Source organism: Notamacropus eugenii, chromosome 1 (assembly GCF_028372415.1).
Source record: "Notamacropus eugenii isolate mMacEug1 chromosome 1, mMacEug1.pri_v2, whole genome shotgun sequence".
Lineage (NCBI taxonomy): Eukaryota > Metazoa > Chordata > Mammalia > Diprotodontia > Macropodidae > Notamacropus > Notamacropus eugenii.
Genome location: NC_092872.1, coordinates 97,042,152 through 97,063,375, shown reverse-complemented (window position 1 = coordinate 97,063,375; position 21,224 = coordinate 97,042,152). Strand labels below are relative to the sequence as shown.

Here is a 21,224-nt window from a genome sequence, read left to right as displayed (position 1 = left end):
TATATGTTTCCTCTACAATCTGATGTTTTACTTTTATGCACTAAAAACCTCTAAATGAAATTTAGCATTCCCTCCAATTATTTAAAGAAATTCTGAGAAAGGCTCCATATACTTTTTTGCAAGGCCAAAGGGGTCCATGACTAAAAGAAGGATAAGAACCTCCCTACACTAGATCATCACTAAGGCTTTGTTCAGCCCTAAAATGCCATTACCCTACAAGTATGTGGTCATCTAATTCTTTTCACATTTGAAAGAAAGGAAAAGCAGGGTGAACATAATGAGTTTCTCCTTCCTCAATAAGGGCCTTTCTCATAAGTCCTTAATTTGGAAAGCATCTGATTTACGTTACAGCTAGGTCCCCATGAATCCCTAGAAGTGGTCAGATTATTTAAATTTGTGTGCCCAATTCTTTTGGGCTGGGACCAATAACCCTATTTTACATACTTACAACTCTGAATAATGCAAATTTTAATACAGGCATCATTATTCACACCAATCAGGTCAAGGTCATAATAAGCTGTTGTTGTAAACACAACTATAAAAGCTCAGATCTGAAATCTAATTCAACTGTTTAGAAGTACAACAGAACTAATAACAAAGAGGACACCACCTTCAACGTTGGGAGCTCATTCACCAGGATACAGATTTTCATCTTACTGTTACTCCAGAGGACACTCCCTCCTGCCCTTCTATGTGAGACCAAATGCGGCTCTCTGGACCTTGTAACCCAAATGGCAGGCACTCATCCTTTTATGAGGCCATCCCAGGACCAGTGACCTCCCAGACCATTCATAACCAAGATTAACAGTAGTGATATTGTCAAGATCAAAGTCAGTTTTTATGAGTAACATAAACTTGCCTTAATGTGGAGAGGTACAGGGGTCACCCAGGTTTTCTGCCATTGGAAAAAGTAATGAAAAATGAGTATGTATAATACTACGTACAATATGGTTTCAATAAGGTTATTTCAAAAGAAATACATGGTACATTATAAGCTGGTAAACGATCAAGAGTACTTCTGGTCAGGTACATCCCTATTATTTCATTCCTCACAGTACTTAGGTTAGAACGTGAACTTCTTGAGGGAAAAGGCCACATTTTTGTTTTTCTTTACATTCCCAGTGTTTATTTAGCACAGTGTCTGGCATATAGGAAGCATGTAAAAAGTGCCTGTAGACTGGCAGAAAAGACTCTCCCTTTAGATATAAGAATTCACAGTCATTCATTCATACTCAGTGGTTCAAAAAAGCACAAATTAAACCAGATCACCTCTACATCCTCCACATTTTCAATACTCCTCTCCAAAAATGAATTAGAATACCTTAAGGACAGAGTAGCTAGAAAGGATCCTGGAGCTGCAGAGTGGCCACTTACTAGTTTTCTAAGCTTGAAAGACTATGCCTCTGTTTCTTCCATCTGAAAAATGGGATCATAGATTTAGAATTGGAACATTAGAATACCACTAATCCATCCCTTTGAATTTAGAATCCCTTTGAATGGACTCCAAGGGAGAATAAGTGATTTGCCCCAAGTTACACAGCTAAAAGGAGTTCAAATTCAGCCTCACATTTACTAGCTGTATGACTGGGCAAATCACTTAAATCCTGCCTGCCCCAGTTTCCTTATCTGTAAGGTAGAGGCAATAATAACACCTACCTCCCAGAGTTGTGGTAAGGATTAAAAGGAGCCCATATTTGTAAAGTGTTTTGCAAACCTTAAAAAATTTATGTAAGGCTAGCTATTAATAGAGGTGTCAGTCCATTAGCATTTTTAAATGTCGATCATTTGTCAGACACTGTGCTAAGAGTTGGGGATAGAAAGGCACAAGACAATCTTTACTCTTAAGGAATTCACAGACCCATGGAGGAGAGACAGTAAATTGAAAATAAACACCAGGGATAAAAGCACTAGCCTTAAGGGGAATTGGGAAGGGTTTCTTGTAGAAGGTAGGATTTTAGTGGGGACTTAAAGGACACCAAAGGCAATGATGAGAAAAGGCAATGATGTCACTCCAGGCATGAGTGACATAGTGACATACAGTAAAAATGCCTGACATTGAAAGATGGAGTATCTTGCACAAAAAACAGCAAGGAAGCTAAGAATGGGTATGAGGAAGGAGACTGAGCCTAGGTCTTATAGTTTTACAGCCGGAGCTCTTTCTGCTAATGTGCTACGATTCCTCCTGGAGATAACGGTTCCCATGCTACCAACTCAAAGTGATGCTTAAATGATATAATGATGACATGGTGCTTTGTAAACTACAGTGATATGTAAAAAAGAATGATTATTAGTATGGACCCAGACAGTAAAAACTTAAACAAAGCTGGTATCAATTTCTCCAAAATATTCTCCTTCTATATATTCTTTAGTGGGAAAGAGATATTTTCCAAAGAAAAAAATGAAAGAATTTGTTGTAACTACATAAAAAATACCGAGCCAATAATCCTAAGCTAGTGTACAGATAATAGTAATTCTTTTTAAAAAATAGAGCTCATGTAAAAAAGAACCCAACACTGTAAAGAGGAAATATTTCTCCAATGGTCCCTAGGCCAACACACAGAGCACATGTAAATAACCACTGTTAATTTCAATAGCAGTAATGGAACTTTGAGCAAGATTGAAGACTTATTTATCCCTTATTTCACCAGACTTCAGCAAAGCTCTCTTTGTCTTTTAAATGTACTAGGCTGCTCAGATGAAACTGGCCATCATCTAAAACACACATTTGCAAGACAATTCCCCTGTGTTATTGGTGGGTCTAGATATTTATTTATTCAAGTGAGATTGGCCAGGACATACCATCCAGCTTTCAGCCTGGTCCTGACTGTGGCTTTACTCAACTTTCTAGCCGGGTAACAGAAGGTCAAACAGCTCATTTATATTACAAAAGTGAGTCAGCAACTCAGTCGAGACAAAAACCCAAGATGCTTGGCTTAAAACCACAAGGCTACATGCTTATTTGTTATCCAAAAACCTGCTATTTGGACATGGAAACCACCTCACAAGAGTGGACCAGGCATCCTTCCTTCAGACCAAAAAAAGAAAGAATTCTCCATTTCCACCGTAGCACTGAAATTAGAACACTCTCCAGGCTGGTCATCCATAGTCTCTGGAGCAGAAATTCATATTCCAAAATAGCAGCTGACTTATCTATGGTATGTAAAATTATGCCATGAATATTTATTCGGTTTCAGCATTATGGTGCCCAGAAAGAGCAACCCTTATGTCATCTCTGTGAGGTAGGTGGGTTGAAAAGAGATTTTATGATTATAAATATGAGTCAGAAAAAGATGGAAAAATACCTTTTTTTTTTCAGGAGAACAATTTCTTCTTCCATTTTCCTAAGATTTAAAAAAAAATTCTGCCCTCAAAATGTAAAACTTTAAACTTGAAATTATGCATTACTTGAGAATGGTGAATAAAATGTTTAAGATGTCATATATCAATACTGTTTATTTGTATGCTGCTGGAAGACCTTTATATTTCAAAGAATCTTGAGTTTAGAGATGGAAGAGACTTTAGGATTTATGTAGTTCATTTCCTCCAATTTCATTTTATAGCCTCAATTTGCCTCTTTGCAACTTTTCCTTTATTCTACTCTGTGAGTCTTAATAGAACAAACTTAATTCCTTTTCTAGAGGCAGCTAGATTAGGCTCAGTATATAGAGCACTGGGCCTGGAGACAGGAAGACACTAGCTATGTGCCCTTGGGCAAGTCACTTAACCTTTGTTTGCCTTAATCCACTGGAAAAGGAAATGGCAAACCACTCCAGTAACTTTGCCTAGATGATTCCATGGACATCATGGTTCATGCAGGTCACAAAGAGTTAGACATGACTGAAGAACTGCAATAATTCCCCTTCCACATAAAAGTCTTTCTAAGGAGGCAGCATGGTAGAGAAGGCCCTTGTTCTGGAGTCAGATCTGGGTTCTGATCCTGACATTTGCTACCTATGAGATGCTGAACAAGTCATTTGGCTTCCTTGAGGCTCATTTTCCTAATCTATAAATTGAGAAAATTAGACTGAATGATGCTGAGGGAGATTTAAGCACTTGAAGACAGCTGTCATTTTCCCCTTCAATCTTCTCCAGGACAAAGATCCCCATTCTTTCAATTTACTTTCTATAGGATGGACTAACTTCCTTCATCATCTTGATTGCCCTCCTCTAGATGTTCCGCAAGTTATCCACATCTTTCCTAAAAATATGGCCCCTGAAACGGAACTTAATACTCCAGATGTTGTCTGACTGGAGCAGAGCACCACAAGACTACCATTTCCTGAAAGCTGTGCTTCTCTCCTCCTCATAGGAATGGCAATGGATAGAGCTCTGAGCCTGGAGTCATGAAATTAAGCCCCAGTTCTTTACTGTGAAACCCCGGGCAAGTTATTTACCTTTTGTTGGCCCGGTTTCCCCATCTGTAAAATGGGACTAGTACTTGCCTCCTAGGATTGTTGTTAGAATAAAATGAGATAATATTTAAGTTCTTTGCAAATCTTTAAGCACTATATCAACGTAAACTAGAAAGAAAAATAAGATAATCACCACCCATGGGTCAACAATGTCATCTTTATACCCAGAGGGACAATGACGACTATTTTATTAATTACCATAATATCTAGCAAACAGTGCAAGTGCTTAATAAATGCTTTATCAATTTAGGAGAATATTCGGGAGAACTCAAAACATATGTTATCATTCATCCCACAAAGCCCCAGATGAATGATGATGCTTTCCTTTTTCTGTAAATACGCTGACCTGCAGAAGGTATTCATTTGAATCAAATTAAGCTTTAAAAAAAGTGAAACATCATTCCCTCCCCCACTGGTTTTTCTCCACCCTAGGTCTTGGCCTCCCAGAGGGAGTTTTTTCCCCTCTAAAATAATATAAAACCATATGCCAGACTGAAGCAATGCTGGAATTTCCATAAGCCATAGTCCTGAGGAGTCTTAAAGGAAAATAAATCTTCATTTTTATTAAGTGAACGGGACCAAATTTCCACAGGGTAAAATCATAAATTAGTAGGAATTTTAAAAATATTTTAAGGGAAAAAACTATTTTAGAAATATCCTTGTTCTGCTGGAGCTGTTAGATAAAACGCATTTTAAGACAAGGATGGTGATATAATAAATTTCCCACTCCACTCCAAAATCTTTCTCTCTCCCACTTCTACATTCTGTGCCCTTCATTTTCCAGGAAACAATGATAATGTGGCAAATTTTACTGAGAAGGAAAAAAAATGGGATCTTGGATAAGCAAGGAAACACACATTTTTGGCCCCAAACAAGTTAAATGCCACAGTGGAAGCAAGGTTCAGAAAGAGCTTTTCCCACATTTTCCAAATTAAAGGTTCAAATTTCAAATTGTTTCTGTTTTACAAAACTTTCTTAGGTTTGTTTTTGAAAAGTTCAACAATGATGTTGTTTAATTACTAGACACACTTCAAAAGACTAGAAAAAGAATATTCCAAACTCTTCTTTCAGGAGTCCTGGTAAAAAACGTTTTATAAAGCGAATAGAGTATCGTTTCAAGGTAGGTTTTTTTTTTTTTTGTTATCAACCATGAAAATATATAAGTAATAAACTTTCTCTTCTCTACCAACATTTAATGTAACAACAGGAACCATAAAATTTAGTCAACAATGTCATTTCTAATAAAATTTTATTTCTAGCAAATATGTATTAAAATTATGGGTGACTCAGTATAGCTGATATTGCCCTATAGGCCTAATGGAGCATAGGAAATGCATTATGGGTCCTGTATAATATTTGCATAAACACAGCTACTCAGCTGCAGCCAGTTGACCTGAGATTGACTCAGTCACCGGACTAGCACTGGAAAGGGACGTTACTCACCATTGTGAGGTTAACTATGAAGAGAAGTAGGACAAGTAACCTGAACCAAACCCAACATGAGTATAAAAGTGATCAGGAAGACCACTTTATAAAATATTTTCTGATTGGATTCTCAAAACATTTCTGTGAGAGATATTATTATTCACATTTTACAGATGAAGAAACTGAGGCAGGAGGGGTTAAATGACTTACCCAGGATCGACCACACAGGTAGTTAAGTGGATTTGAACTCAGGTTTTCCTGGCTCCAGGTCCAGTGCTCTACCCATTATGTTGCCTAGTTATTTATTACAATAATAATGCCTACTTTGTCTATGTCACAGAGCTGTTATAGGGGATCAAATGAGTTAATGTATATATGAGTGTTTTAAAAACTGTAAAACTGGGGCAGCTAGGAGGGGCAACGGATAGAACACTGGGCCCAGAGTCAGGATGACCTGAGTTCAAATCAGACCTCAGACATTTACTAGCTGTGTGATCCCGCCTCCAAAAAAACAAACATACAAAAACCCTATAAAATATCATACAGATGCAGGGTCTTTATTGTTACACGTAGATAACTCCTATATTCATTGTTCAAATGTTCGTGCCAGGAGAACAGTTTACAGGGACAGGAAAACAGAGGATCACAGATTTATAGTTGGAAGAGACTTCTGATGATCATCAAAACCAACCCCCTGCATTTTACAGATGAGGAAACTAAGGCAGAGAAAGATTAGGTGACTTGCCCAGGGTCACACAGCTAGTAGTGTCTGAAGCAGGACATGAACTGAGGTCTTTGTTAATAATTGCTTCATAGAAATAACCACTCTGAAGTCCTTTTTCAGATTTAAAATTTAATGGCTCTGAATATTCTAGAGCATACTTGCTTCAAAGGCAGGAGTCTTTTCTTCTACGTCATCTTAGGAGGCAATGAAAATCATGCTTCTTGGGTTGAGATACTTTAATTCACTTTTGAATTTGTCTCAAGATGTTAGATTTTTGTCAAATTAAATGAGGAGCCCTAGTCACAATTTATTTATCTATATACTTTGAGAAAAATACACTTATCTAAAATAGCAAGCATCCAAAGCTTGTTTTAGGACAGAAAGTAACTAACGTCCAGACCCCAAAATTGCTGGTTCCAGTCCTCCAGTTTACAGGCTTATTTTTCCCTTCAGACTGAATCAATATACAAGGCAGAGATCCTGTGCCACAAGCTCCAAGGAAGGCTGGCAAAATCAGTCTGAGCTCCTGAAGAACAAAGCCGTTCTGTCCCTCCTGGACTCAAGCAAGGTCATTTTATTCTTTGTACTTAATCATTCCCCTGTCCGGGCACTTTAAGACTGGGTTCCTATGTGGTTATCTTCTCTCTCCCAAGAGAAAGGAAAATAACCCAAGTCAACGAATTCATGTCTGCCACATGAAAAGATGCTTCTCAGTGCAGGAATACTAGGTTAGAATGATCTCATGGAAAACCCAATTAAAAATTCAGTTTTTCTTGTGTCAACAGAACTCCACTGGGAGATGAATAGGTGAAGCCATGAGTTTCCAGTCACCCTCAGCCAAATTAAATCCCAACTACACTCGAAGATCTTGTTATGGATGTGTCACCCAACTACATCCTAATGTTTGCTTTGGAGCATTAAAATAACCCTTCCATTGGCACAGAAGGTCTGCCAGAGTTTAAGTAAAGCCAGGGCCAGGCTCAGTCTAGACAATGTCATCTTCATTGAAATCCATGAGGCTACTCAGTTTCCTCGAGGCAACAGGAACCACCTTCAACTCTAAAGAAATATCAGAGGTACTAGTTGCTGGAGAACATCATCTTTCAGCAAAGGAAAAACAAAAGTTTTATGAAGATACTTTGATCTCCCCAAAAGAGACTGGCACAGAATATGAATGAACCTATAGGATATTTAGAATAATTCATTTCTGAGCTGAAGAACTAGGTAATTATTTTAAACCAAAGAACAGAAAGAGGTAAAGAGTTCAGTAACCACAGCAGACTGCTTTACACAACTTTTGTAAACACTGTAATAATAACTAATATTTATATAACACTATGTACCAGACACTGTGCTAAGTGCTTTGCAAATATTATCTCATCGGATCCTTACAACAACCCTGAGAAGTAAATGCAATTATTATCCCCATTTTATAGATGAGGAGATTGAGGCAATTGGTAAAGTGACTTCATCAGGGTTACAGAACTACTAAGTGTCTGCAACCACATGTGAGTTTTTCCTGACTCGAGGCCAGGAATTCTATTCCCTGGACCACCTGGCTGCCCTGGAAGGGAATGAGGGAACTGAGGAAAAGTTAAATGTCTTGGCTAGGGTCAAAACTAGTAAGTGTTACTCTCTTGTTACCCTGTCCAGTCTCAGATTCCTGGAGTATACTTTTATTGTATGTTTCATTTGTGCCCGGCTCAATCTCTCTCGCCCGCATTCTAATTTGTTTCACCTTTACCTTTCCAGATCAAATAAGAATGAGGACCTTTCTTCTCCTCAACCCTACCATTAATTTTCTTAATTTCAGTAACATTAATTTGTAATGCCTCCCACTAAGAAATGTTTTTGTTCCACACCCTTTCTAAATTCTTTCCCTCTTTGCAGTCCTCTAGAATCTATTCCCCAAAATGTTAATTTTTTCTGATAATGTAAATAGGGTGCAGTGAAGAATATTTTATAACCTAAATGCAGGAGGGCCAAATTTATTCTTCGCATTTCTGTATTCTTGCTTTTGATGCCATGTCAACTTCCTTTTGGAGCTCTGACTCCCATGACCTTAGATTGTGCTTTCTGGACTCCCAACCACATCTTCCTTTTGCTGGAAATTATTTCAGAGAAGCATGATCTTGTATTGCAGAAGCTGTCCTTCTTCAGTGTTAACCTTCCCCCACGTGAGTACGTTTCAAGAACCCTGTTTTGCTCTTTTTTAACTCTGCAGAATTATTTTCTGATACTGAACAAACATCTCTTTTCTCTTGGCAGAACTTAACTTTAATCTTCCCCTTGTGATCTGAACCCAATATTTTACCCTTTCTGCTAATGTTCTTTGGATCCTTTCTCTTGGCAAAACCAAACCGTACTCTTCCCCTGGTGATCTAAATTCTACTGCTCTACCCTTGAAAGCTTCCTGTCTATGAGTCCTAATCATTCTTTTCCTGGCCCATCCATCATCCCATCCTCTCCTCTTTCCATTCTCTACTCAAGAAGACTTCCTCTATATTTCTGTATTATCACATTATCACTAATATTAATTTATAAGAAGTTTTTTCTTTGAAATATTAATTCACTTCTCCTTACTCTTCTGATTTTTCCCATTATAATTTCTCCTCAAATTTATTAGGCTATTGTAACTCTCTTCATTTCTTATTATTTTGGTGCTTTTACTTCCTTACACAGTCAGTTTGCATATTGGATAGTTTGCTCACATCTGAGTTCTTTTGAAAGAATAACTTGAATTCTTTCCTTGTGTTGAATGTCCACTACTTTCTTTGAAGCTTCAGTTCAGCTTTGCAGGATATGTTATATTTGGGTACTATCCAGTCTTTGCTTTTCAGATGATCATGTTCTGATTTTTCCTAGTATTTATTATAAACAAGGAACAATCTTTTGTTATTCTAATTGCCTGTCCTTGAAGTGGAAAGTTGTTTTTATTCCTGCTAGTAAAAAATGTTCTCTTTGATGATACAATTTTGAATTTGACTAAAATTTATCATGGTTGGTTCAAATTGGAGTTTCTTTCTGTTGGTGTTCTATGGATTCTCTTAATATATCTGTTTCTACTATTTATGGACAGTTCCCCTGTATTCTTATATCACTTCCTGAAGTATGGAATTCAAGTTTTCTTTTTCATGATTCTTTTCCACTGGAAGATCCTTTATCCTTACTTATCTCCTTATATACTACCTTCCAGTTCAGTACTCTTGTTTCATACAGTTCTTATAGTTACTGCCAATCATATCTTTTAATTCTCTTTAGTTAATTTTTCATCTGTCCCATCATTTGTGTATTCAAATTCTACCTTTTGAATAGCTGTTTCAATCATGACTACATTTAGAGTTTTCTTGACAAAAATACTAAAGTGGTTTGCCACTTCAGGAAACTGAGGCAAACAGGGGAAAGAGACTTACCCAAGATTATGAAGCTAGTAAGTGTGTGAGGCTGGATTTGGACTCAGGAAAGATGAGTCTTCTGATTCCAAGCCCAGCCCCTTATCCACTGTGCCATCTAGATGTGCTATAAGAAATGATAAAGAGGATGGTTCCCAGAAAAACCTAGGAAGACTGATGCAAAAGGGAAGTGAGCAAAACCAAGAGAACAATTTATATGTAAAAAAGCAATACTGTGAGATAATCAACTGTGAAAAACATAGTGATCCTGATCAACTCAATGACCCACCACAATTCCAAAGTATTCGTGATGAAACATCCACTTCCAGAGATGGAACTGAAAGATCAAGAGGATGAATTGAAGCAGATTTTTTCTCTTTTTTTTTTTTTTTTTGTTTCTTTGAAACATGGCTGATGTGGAAATCTGGCATGACTTCATATTTACAATGGTTTTTGTATTTCTTGCCTTTTTAATGGGTAAGAGAGGGAGGAGATGGAGAATATGGAACTGACAATAAAATAAAATGATTTTTAATACTACCATAATTTATTTTTCCAGAGAAAAGTTTGTTGTTTTGGGACTGCATCTGTCTTTTCTTCTAAATTGTCCAGTTTCTTGTCCATTTTTTAAAGAATGTCTTCCTTCAAAGATTGAATTTCTCTCCTTATCATCTTTGTTTTCTTTCGTTTTTCATTTAAATTACTGGTTATTCTTCTGAGCCGTGGATTCTTAGAATTCTGCCACGGTCATTTCAAGAGGCCATGTCAAATGGGTTGCAATACTTTCTAAATGGATTTTGACTCAGTCTCCTTTGTTACAAAGCACTTGTTCATTAAAATGGCTTTCTTCTTATTATTTTTGTTCATGTCCTTCCTTCATTTATCATTCACTTCATATGTGCCTGTTAAATCCTTTTTTAATCAACAATCCTTTCTACAGGTCTAGCATTGCTTTCCTCCACCTCCACCACACATTTTCAGCTCTCTCCCAACATACAGGGCTAGATGGAATCTGTGGCCATCAAGAAATGAAGGAGACCTGGTGAGGTTCTTCTGGAGAAGAAACACCTTAGAAATCTTCTCCAACTTCCTCTCACTCTTCCTGCCTTTTCTCTCTACCCTTCCCACAATATTAAATAGGTTCAGCATTGCTTTTCTGGACTAGCTCCTCTCTTTTCCAGCCTTTTTCTTCACATGCATCTAAAAAGTCAACCTCATCTTTCCTCTTAAGCATCATAGATCTAAATCCTAAAATACTGTCTCCCTACAACACTGCTGGAGGTTAACACCAAAAGCTGATGCATAAACCTACAGTTGTATCAAGGGATGAAGTGCCACAGAAAGCACAAATGGAGACTAAGAATAGTGGTGCTTGCTGGGATCTGGAGCACCGGGAGCAATGAGCTTATGAGCTCATTGTTGTTTTGCTTTGTTTTCTCTAAGAATTATTTTATAATATTCTCTCTCAAACCTTTTCTTCCCATCATTTCTGAATTTGCTGTATTTTATGTGATAAGGGAATTCTGCCCTAATTTATCTCTCTTGTCATAATTTTCCCAGTACTCCTCATTCACTTTGGAAAAGGTATGGGTGCCTAAATGAAAAGGAGTCCTATAGTTTTATGTGAAGAAATTTTACACACACACGCACACACACACACAGACACACACACACACAGACACACACACACACAGACACACACACACACACACACACACACACACACACACACACCTCTCTACCCCAACTATGATGAAGATTCACTTTAGTTCGCTTCAAGAGTTACCAAAACAAAGTCAAGGTCACAACTTCCTTTTGTTCAAAGTAAGTACATAGAACCAAGGCACATAAGGAAAGTGCTGAGTCTAGAGTCTTGGGAAAGTAATTCCTCTCATAGTTTAGAAATCAGAGATTTATGACTCCCTTATTTGTGACATATGGAAAAGACCAGTTTGACTGACCATGTCTTGTTGTTGTTCAGTTGTTTCAGTTGTACCCAACTCTTTGTGACCCCATTTTGGGGTTTTCCTGGCAAAGACACTGGAGTAGTTTGCCATTTGCTTCTAGACAAACAAGTCTTTCTGACTCCAGGTCAATCACTCTATCCACTGCACCACCTGAGCCGCCCTGTTCACTCAAGACAGAAAGTCAATCTCCTACCCCAATGTCTTTGAATAGGCTGTTGCCTATCCTGCCTATAATGATCTAGAGCTTCCTGACTATGAAACCAACTCTCTCTCTCTCTCTCTCTCTCTCTTTCTCTCTCTGTCTCTCTCTCTCTGTCTCTCTCTCAGGTTCTTAATAAATGCTTGCAAATTAATGGACTGAATGATCATCCATTGCCAAGCACAGAAATGTCTCTTTTAAAGTTGTGTGTGTCCTTAAGGAATGAGTGAAGTGGAATTAATTGAGTCAGCTACTATTAACCAGGGACTTTTCTCATGTCATTTTATAGAGCTTATTGGCCAAATGACTTTGGAATAATGCCAATCTAACTGAACCCTAGGCTCCCCTCAATTGATTCTACCAATTGTCCCCACATGACCTAAAATGGCACATCTTATTTTAGAAACTTTATGTTCTTACTTACTTGAGATATGCGTACCTCAACAAAGGACTTTTGTGGTTATTATTTTTAAGATGACTATGAAATTTTTAAAAGAGCAGAAAAAGCAATTATTTCCAAAAAAGATATCTCCCTCTTGTGATTTAGTCCCAAGATCTAGGGTCCCAGCAGCACAACAGGGCTTTTACAGCTTTGCCAGCTCTCTACCCCTCCAGCTTGATCTTGGAGCCAGCTCCCAATTAAACAAATAAGGAGGTCTCTTACAAAAACTGCCTCAAGTTGTATTCACAGGGAAAACCCCAGGGTAGAAGAGGCTTGGGAGATCAATAAGAGGTACGTCTCTGGCAATCTACAAAGGTTTCTCCTTCACTATTGCCATTAAATAAGAATTATTTTGTGTAGCATGGTGTGTGAATTGAGTCTTAAAGGAACTGGAAAATCAAAGGCATGAAGTACAGGAGGAAATGCCTTCTAGCACATTAACTGGTATAATATGTTTGATTTCTGCTATGAGTTCATGGTTACAATGTAGCAATTTACTTTTTAAATACATTACTTTTATAATTGATTCAACCAATCAGGAAATTACCAGTAATGTAGTTTAGCCAGATTTCAACAGCACATTTGTCAAATTTTTCATATCTTTGTGGACAATATGCAGAAGTTGGACCTAAATAATAGCATAGTAGAGTACATATTTGCCAAACTTAAAGTGCCATATTAGTGTTAGCTATTATTATTATATCCACTTTATACAGAAAAGGGTCTTCTCCTTCCATACCTTTCATACATTTCAAAGGAGACGGTACAGATGACTATAAAGTACAGAGACTAGTCTTGGATTCAGGGAAGATTTGAGTTTGACTCCCAATTGACATTTACTAATGGTATGACTATAGACATATATTCTCTCTCACATTGTTAACTTATCTTGAACTATCTCTTCATGAGGGATGTAGGGAGAGGAGAAAGAGGGGGATGAGAGAGAGAGACAGAGAGATATATCTTATTTTGCACTTTGTATAATCATGCTCTGAAGCACTACACACAATAGATGAAATGTCAGAATGTTCTTGGATTAGCAGGAATAATGTGTGTCAGTAAGTGATGGAGATGTTGCAAGCCAAAATGTTTTGGATCACTTAGGGACACGTTAACCAATTAAGAATATTACACAAGGAACAAAAATTAAGTTATTTACCCTTTACGAAGTTTCAGCAGGCTGACAAGAAGTAGGAGCCAAATGAAAATAAAGAATTTTGGTCCAATCAAGCAAATTCTCCATGTTAACTTACACCTAGTATTTTTTTTTCTGCTGCACAGGCATGAATTAATGAACTCTCAATGCAACTCCAATTGTTTTTTCCCTCATATTAGTCATGAAGCAAGAAAAACAAAGTGAAAAAGTATGTTTCAGTCTGTACTGAGTTCCTAAGTTTTCTCTCTGGAGGTGGATAGCATTTTTTATCAAGTCCTATGGGACTGCATTTTATTGATTAGAATAGTCTTTCATGGTTGATTGTTGTTGTTACTATGCACAATCTTCTCCTGGTTCTGCTCACTTCACTTTGTATTAGTTCATATAAATCTTCTCAGGTTTTTCCGAAATTATGCAATTCGCCATTTCTTTCATTCTAATAGCATTCCACCACAATCATATTCCATAATTTTTTCATCCACTCCCCAATTAATGGGCATCCCTTCAATTTCCAGTTCTCTTCCACAGCAAAAAGAAGGTGGCTCTAAATGTTAAGAAGCATTTTACATTAAGACAAAATAAGTCTCTCTGCCATTCCCATGCAGCCCTCCTAGAATTGTCATTTGAGTAGAATAAAGCAAATCTTCCCTCCATGTAACAGCCCTTCAAACACATGAAGTCATGTCTCTTCTATCCCCTAAGTCTTCTTTTCTCCAACCTAAATACACTCCTGATGCTTCACCCAGTGATTTACAGACCTCTCATCCTCCTCATTACCATCTTTGGTGTGTTCCTGTCAATATTTAGAAATTAACATAATATTGTAGGTCAGGGATTCCCTGGAATCTATGAACTTTAATATATATTATATTATACATAATAATATATATTTATATAATATATTATTTATATAGTATATATTTAATATAAATATATAATACATACACACACATATATATTTTTTTCATAACTGAATTTCAACATAATTGGTTTCCTTTGTAATCCTACTCATTTTAATTTATTTTAAAACATTACTTTGAGGTGGGGTCCATAGGCTTCAACAGACTGCCAAAGGAATCCATGACAAAAAAAAGGGTTAAAAATTCCTGCTACAGACGTCTGACTAGAGAGCTTCCACTGCTGCAGCTCCAGGCCACGTTAGTTTTGTTCATTTATCTGTTTTTGGTTAGCCTTCATTCTTCTCATACTATTAAACCATTCAGTAGAACCCCAAGTTTTGGGGGTTTTTTTTACTATGAACCTTGGGCTAACCAAACCACTCATTCTCTAATATACTTAGCTAATATTTAATCCAATTTAAAACTTTTATTTATCCTCATTCAACCTTATCTGAATAGACTGAAATATCATTCTGCTCTATCAAGGCCATTTTAAATCTTTACTCTGTCATACAGCATTAGCTATCTTGTCCCACCCAGCTGTGTAACATCCACAGATTTGATAAGCAGGCTACCTATACCTCCTTAGGCCTTGATAAAAATGTTGCAAAGAATGGGGCCAAAGACACCTCTTTGGGCCACACACTAGAGATATTCCTCCAGGTTGATATTAAAGCACAGTCCAAAAGCCATGACACTATCTTCTCATGTAGGTCACATTTCCCCATCTTGTCCACAAAGAGAAGAAAAATTTGAAAAATGCGCTTCTGAAATCTGGCTAAACTACTTGACTGGTAATTTCCTGATTGGTCTAATCAATGTATTAAAAAAGTAATGTATTTTAAAAGTAAACTGCCACATTAAGACCATGAACTCATGGCAGAAATCAAAGTCAATCTCATTGGTCTCCACACTGAAGAAACTATCTGTTTTGTCACATAAGAACATATTTCTTTTTTTTTTATTTATTTAGTTAACTTTTAACATTCATTTTCACAAAATTTGGGGTTGCAAATTTTCTCCCCATTTCTCCCCTCCCCCTACCCCAAAACACCAAGCATTCTAATTGCCCCTATCACCGATCTGCCCTCTCCTCTAACATCCCTCCATTCCCTTGTCCTCATCTTCTCTTTTGACCTGTAGGGCTAGATAACTTTCTATTCCCCATTACCTGTATTTCTTATTTCCTAGTAGTAAGAACAATACTCGACAGTTGTTCCTAAAACTTTGACTTCCAACTTCTCTTCATCCCTTCCTCCCCACCCATTCCCTTTGGGAAGCAAGCAATTCAATATAGGCCATATCTGTGTAGTTTTGCAAATGACTTCCATAATAGTCATGTTGTGTAAGACTAACTATATTTCCTTCCATCCTATCCTGCCCCCCATTGCTTCTCTTCTCTCTTTTGATCCTGTCCCTCCCCAAGAGTGTTGACTTCAAATTGCTCCCTCCTCCCTTTGCCCTCCCTTCCATCATCCCCCCCACCCTGCTTATCCCCTTATCTCCCACTTTCCTGTATTGTAAGATAGGTTTTCATACCAAAATGAGTGTGCATTTTATTCCTTCCTTTAGTTGAATGTAATGAGAGTAAGCTTCACGTTTTTCTCTCACCTCCCCTCTTTTTCCCTCCACTGAAAAGTCTTTTGCTTGCCTCTTTTATGAGAGATAATTTGCCCCATTCCATTTCTCCCTTTCTCCTCCCAATATATTTCTCTCTCACTGCTTAATTTCATTTTTTTAAGATATGATCCCATCCTATTCAATTCACTCTGTGCTCTCTGTCTCTATGTGTGTGTGTTTGTGTGTGTGTGTAATCCCACTCACTACCCAGATACTGAAAAGTTTTAAGAGTTACAAATATTGTCTTTCCATGCAGGAATGTAAACAGTTCAACTTTAGTAAGTCCCTTATGACTTCTCTTTGCTGTTTACCTTTTCATGCTTCTCTTCATTCTTGTGTTTGAAAGTCAAATTTTCTTTTCAGCTCTGATCTTTTCATCAAGAATGCCTGAAAGTCCTCTATTTCATTGAAAGACCAATTTTTCCCCTGAAGTATTATACTCAGTTTTGCTGGGTAGGTGATTCTTGGTTTTAGTCCTAGTTCCTTTGACTTCTGGAATATCCTATGCCATGCCCTTCAATCCCTTAATGTAGAAGCTGCTAGATCTTGTGTTATCCTGATTGTATTTCCACAATACTTGAATTGTTTCTTTCTAGCTGCTTGCAATATTTTCTCCTTGACCTGGGAACTCTGAAATTTGGCCACAATGTTCCTAGGAGTTTCTCTTTTTGGATCTCTTTCAGGAGGGGATTGGTGGATTCTTTCAATATTTATTTTGTCTTCTAGTTCTAGAATATCAAGGCAGTTTTCCTTGATAATTTCATGAAAAATGATATCTAGGCTCTTTTTTTGATCATGACTTTCAGGTAGTCCTATAATTTTTAAATTGTCTCTCCTGGATCTATTTTCCAAGTCAGTTGTTTTTCCAATGAGATATTTCACATTATCTTCCATTTTTTCATTCTTTTGGTTTTGTTTTGTGATTTTTTGGTTTCTCATAAAATCATTAGTCTCCATCTGTTCCATTCTAATTTTTAAAGAACTGTTTTCCTCATTGAGCTTTCGGACCTCCTTTTCCATTTGGCTAATTCTGCTTTTTAAAGCATTCTTCTCCTCATTGGCTTTTTGATCCTCTTTTGTCAATTGAGTTAGCCTATTTTTCAAGGTGTTATTTTCTTCAGCATTTTTTTGGGATCTCCTTTAGCAAGCTGTTGACCTGCTTTTCATGCTTTTCTTACATCTCTCTCATTTCTCTTCCCAGTTTTTCCTCCACCTCTCTAACTTGATTTTCAAAATCCTTTTTGAGCTCTTCCATGGCCTGACTCCATTGAATATTTATTTCAGATGTTTGGGATACAGAAGCCTTGACTTTTATGTCTTTCCCTGATGGTAAGCATTGTTCTTCCTCATCTGAAAGGATGGGAAAGGATGGGAAAGGATGGGAAGATATCTGTTCACCAAGAAAGTAACCTACTATAGTCTTATATTTTTTCCCTTTTTTGGGGGCATTTTCCCAATCAGTTACTTGACTTTTGGGTCCTTTGTAAAAAGTAGGGTATACTCTGGGAATCTGTGAGATCTCAGTTCCTCCAGGTGGCACAATCAAGCGTGTACTGGTCTGGATGCAGAGAGGGATTTTTATGCCCAGAATCTTAGCAGATACCTCTCCACAGCCACTTGGCCTCCAGTTCCCAAGTCAGCACTGGGGGCTGATTTTCAGATAAGCTGGATGGGCAGGGCCACCGTTCAGTGTGAGACAAAGACCAGCTCGGCCAGGGTCTTCACCCAGGGCAGAGGCAAGACTCAGCTCTTCAATGCCCCCAGGAGTTTTCACACTCCAACAATGGAGCTTCCTTATGGGCTGCTGTGCAGGGTCTGTGGCTGCTGCCTGCTGCTGGAGCTATGGGAAAGACCTTCTCCCTTCCTGGCCTGCTGATTAAACCCTGTCACTAATCTTTGGTGCCTGTGGGCTGAGGGATCTGAGGCCCCACTACTGTGACTGGAGAGTCCGCCCCCAAGGTGTCCTCCTCCCAGAGTCTCGTGCTCCTCTCGGCCAAGGCTGGGCTGGGCTCTGGGCCCCAGCTTGGCGCCGGCACAACTGACGTTTCCACAGGCCTTTCAGGTCATCATGGGCTGGAAATCTCCTCCACTCTGTTGTTCTCCACTTCTGCTGCTCCAGAATTTGTTGAGTCCCTCTCTACAGATATTTTATGGGCTGTAGGAAGGACCCTGCATAAGTGCGTCTTTCTAGTCCGCCCATCTTGGCTCTGCCCCAAGAACATATTACTTGAATGATATTTTTAAAAGTGGACTAGTATACCATGGAAGTTTGTAGAGTTTGCGTCATTACTGTCCTTAATGGGGATTGGTCTGAAGATGCAAGGGCATCTAATCTACTATTAAAGAAATAAGCCCCAGAAGTTAACCCTACAAATGAACCCCAGAATTTGATCAATATAGTGTATAATATCCTCCCTTCTATCCTTACACCATGTTCACTAGCAACAAACAATTAACAGATGAAATAAGAACCATGCTTATTGCCACTAGAAAGAAAAAAACTGCGACTATATATTTTCCTAAAACTTTCCTCTCATTTAAGGAAACAAGAAAATATACAGAGATCAACATGAGGCAACATGAATGGGGGAGTCAGTCCTTTCAGTGTGAACACTAATGTTTGGAACCATAACTGAATTACAACTTCTTAGCCAATTGCAGCTGACACCAGTTTCCCTATAAAATTCCAGTCATAAGTAGCCAGGGTTTCTAGGTCTGATAACACACATCCAGTTTCAAAGTGGCTTTTAAGAATTCATCCTTTTAATTCATAAATCTTCCATGATAAACATGCCTAAAATTAAAAGTTTACTTAGGATGAAAGAAAATAACCTAAAGCTATTTTCCAAAGGCAATTGTCCTAGCAGTCCACAGGCCACTAATATAACCCACTGGGGTTTGTCAGTGCTTCTGTGACATGTGTCCTAACGTCAGATCAAACCTACAGCCTCTTTCCCTATCCATTGTCTATCAGGAAATCGTTGGTCTTTGAGATCTTTAAAGTGGCCACAAGCTAGGGTGGCACTTGAAAATAAATTTTGGTTAGGTTCTTTTTACCAGTTAAATTTCAGTTAGGTACTGGACTAAAGAAATGCTCTTATTTCTAGTAAGCCTTTGAATATGGAAGAGAAGGAGAAGATCAAGAAGGGACCTCTCTTATTAAATTATTTCTTCTTCCCTTTCTCTTGCAAAGCTGAAGGGGAAACCTGGAAGAACATCTCTATAGAATTATACACATATGCTACCACGCTATCTCCAAAGCTTCATATTAGTGATTACAGATAAGAATTTGGCACATTGACAAAAAAAATACAACCCTCTGAACTCTTAACTCAAGTTAAGCATTCAGGCTTTCCACAGAATGGACACTGTGTCCAAGAATTAAGTTCAAATTAATTTTATTTCTAACTGAAAGCAAGGGGTAGAATTAGAAATAGAAAACAGGTCCATGGAAAATTTTCTTAAAGTTCAGAGGAATAGAGAAAAAGAAAGAAAACAGGAATGAAAATAAATACAAAACCCTACTGGCAGTGGGTTAGTAATCAAATAATCCCATTTTTAAGTTATCCATTTTGAATCATATCTGTTTCATTCTTCAGGATTCCAACCATTTTTTTCTATTAAGTCAACTACAATTCTTTCTCTTTTCCCACAAGTAAAATTCAGGTTTAAACTCAACTACACAATATTTTGTGTCGTGTTTGTTCCACAAAAGCTTTCAGATGAATTTGAATGATTTTGACTAAATTTCCTGTACAACTAAAGAGAACAAGTTACACCCTTATATTTAATTTGAGAGTTCAGTTCCTCTTCTCTTGGGACCTTGGACAAGTTATGTGACTTCTGTGGACTCCTATTGCCTCACCTGTAAAATGTAAGGGTGGGGATGGAATAGATTAGCTAGCTGTCTTCAGGTCACAGCTAGTTCTAAGTCCTACATTCATGTAACAAAACGAAAGACTGTGGATTTCAAATGAACATGGATTTTTTTTTTTATGTCACTGAGGATAGTATAGACCAGTGCTTCTTCGACTTTTTCCTCTCTGACCCTTTTTGTCTTTTGGCCGCAGTTCTCGGCTAGCTGAGGGCATGCAGTGCAAAGTGCGCATGCTTTATGTTCAGAAACAAGATGGCAGTGAATTTTACTGACACAACCTGGGCAAGTGCTACCAGAAACACATCAGATTATGTTTTTGTTTTTTAATTAAGTTTTGGTCATTGTGCATTCAGAAGTCTTTTACTGCTGTCAAATTTTTCACAACCCCATATGAGGTCTCAACCCACAGTTGAAGAAATGTTGGTCTAGAGTTCACCAAATCACCTTCGTCTGACTACAGAATTTAGACCCTGAGTCTGCCAGGTAAACACTGCTGGATGTCTAATTCTGAGATCTGCGTCCAGTGCCATACATTCTTAATGCTCAAGAATGTTAAACACTGCTTTATGTGTTTTTTCCCTTTTTCTTTTAAGAGTGCACCGACAGGAAAAGGAGTAAGTATAATTGAATATTACTTAGTCACATAATGGTTGAACTTAAAAAAAAATTACCTGTAATGCTTATCTGGCAGCATTCAGCATTACACTTTTTTTAAAACTAGATTTGTGATTTCATCAGCATAGGGAGCTCCAATGAAAGACTTCCTTTACTATTGTAAGTTGGCACCTCCTCAGCAGTTATTTTTAGAGAGCTGCCTGGTGAGTACCAAGGGGTTAAGTGACTTGCCCAGGTGCAGGGGTGGAGAACCTCCAGCCTCGAAGCCATATGTGTCCCTCTAGGTCCTCAAGGTTGGCACTTGGACTGAATTCTAACTTCACAGAACAAATGTTTTTAATAAAATGATTTGTTCTATAAAACCTGGATTCAGTCAAAAAGGCTGCACCCAAGGACCTAGAAGGCCACATGTCCGCCCCAGGGTAATGAAGCCAGTATGTGTCAAAGGCAGGACTTAAACACAGGTCTTCTTTACCCTAAACCATTCTCCATTGTG

The 21,224-nt window shown here is 37.9% G+C and overlaps 1 protein-coding gene across 5 annotated transcripts in view; it reads right to left on the bottom strand.

The window, feature by feature from the left end:
- LPAR1 (lysophosphatidic acid receptor 1) overlaps window positions 1-21,224 on the bottom strand; it is a 151,236-nt gene that overhangs the window by 43,902 nt on the left and 86,110 nt on the right. The window contains exon 4 of one of the 5 annotated variants that reach the window (XM_072610553.1): window positions 17,555-20,101. The exons of the other annotated variants lie outside the window; for them this stretch is intronic. Within the exon in view, the coding sequence (XP_072466654.1) occupies window positions 20,037-20,101 (65 nt within the window). The 3' untranslated portion in view covers window positions 17,555-20,036. Of the gene's footprint in view, window positions 1-17,554; window positions 20,102-21,224 lie in introns of those variants that run through there. 5 annotated transcript variants of the gene reach the window in all.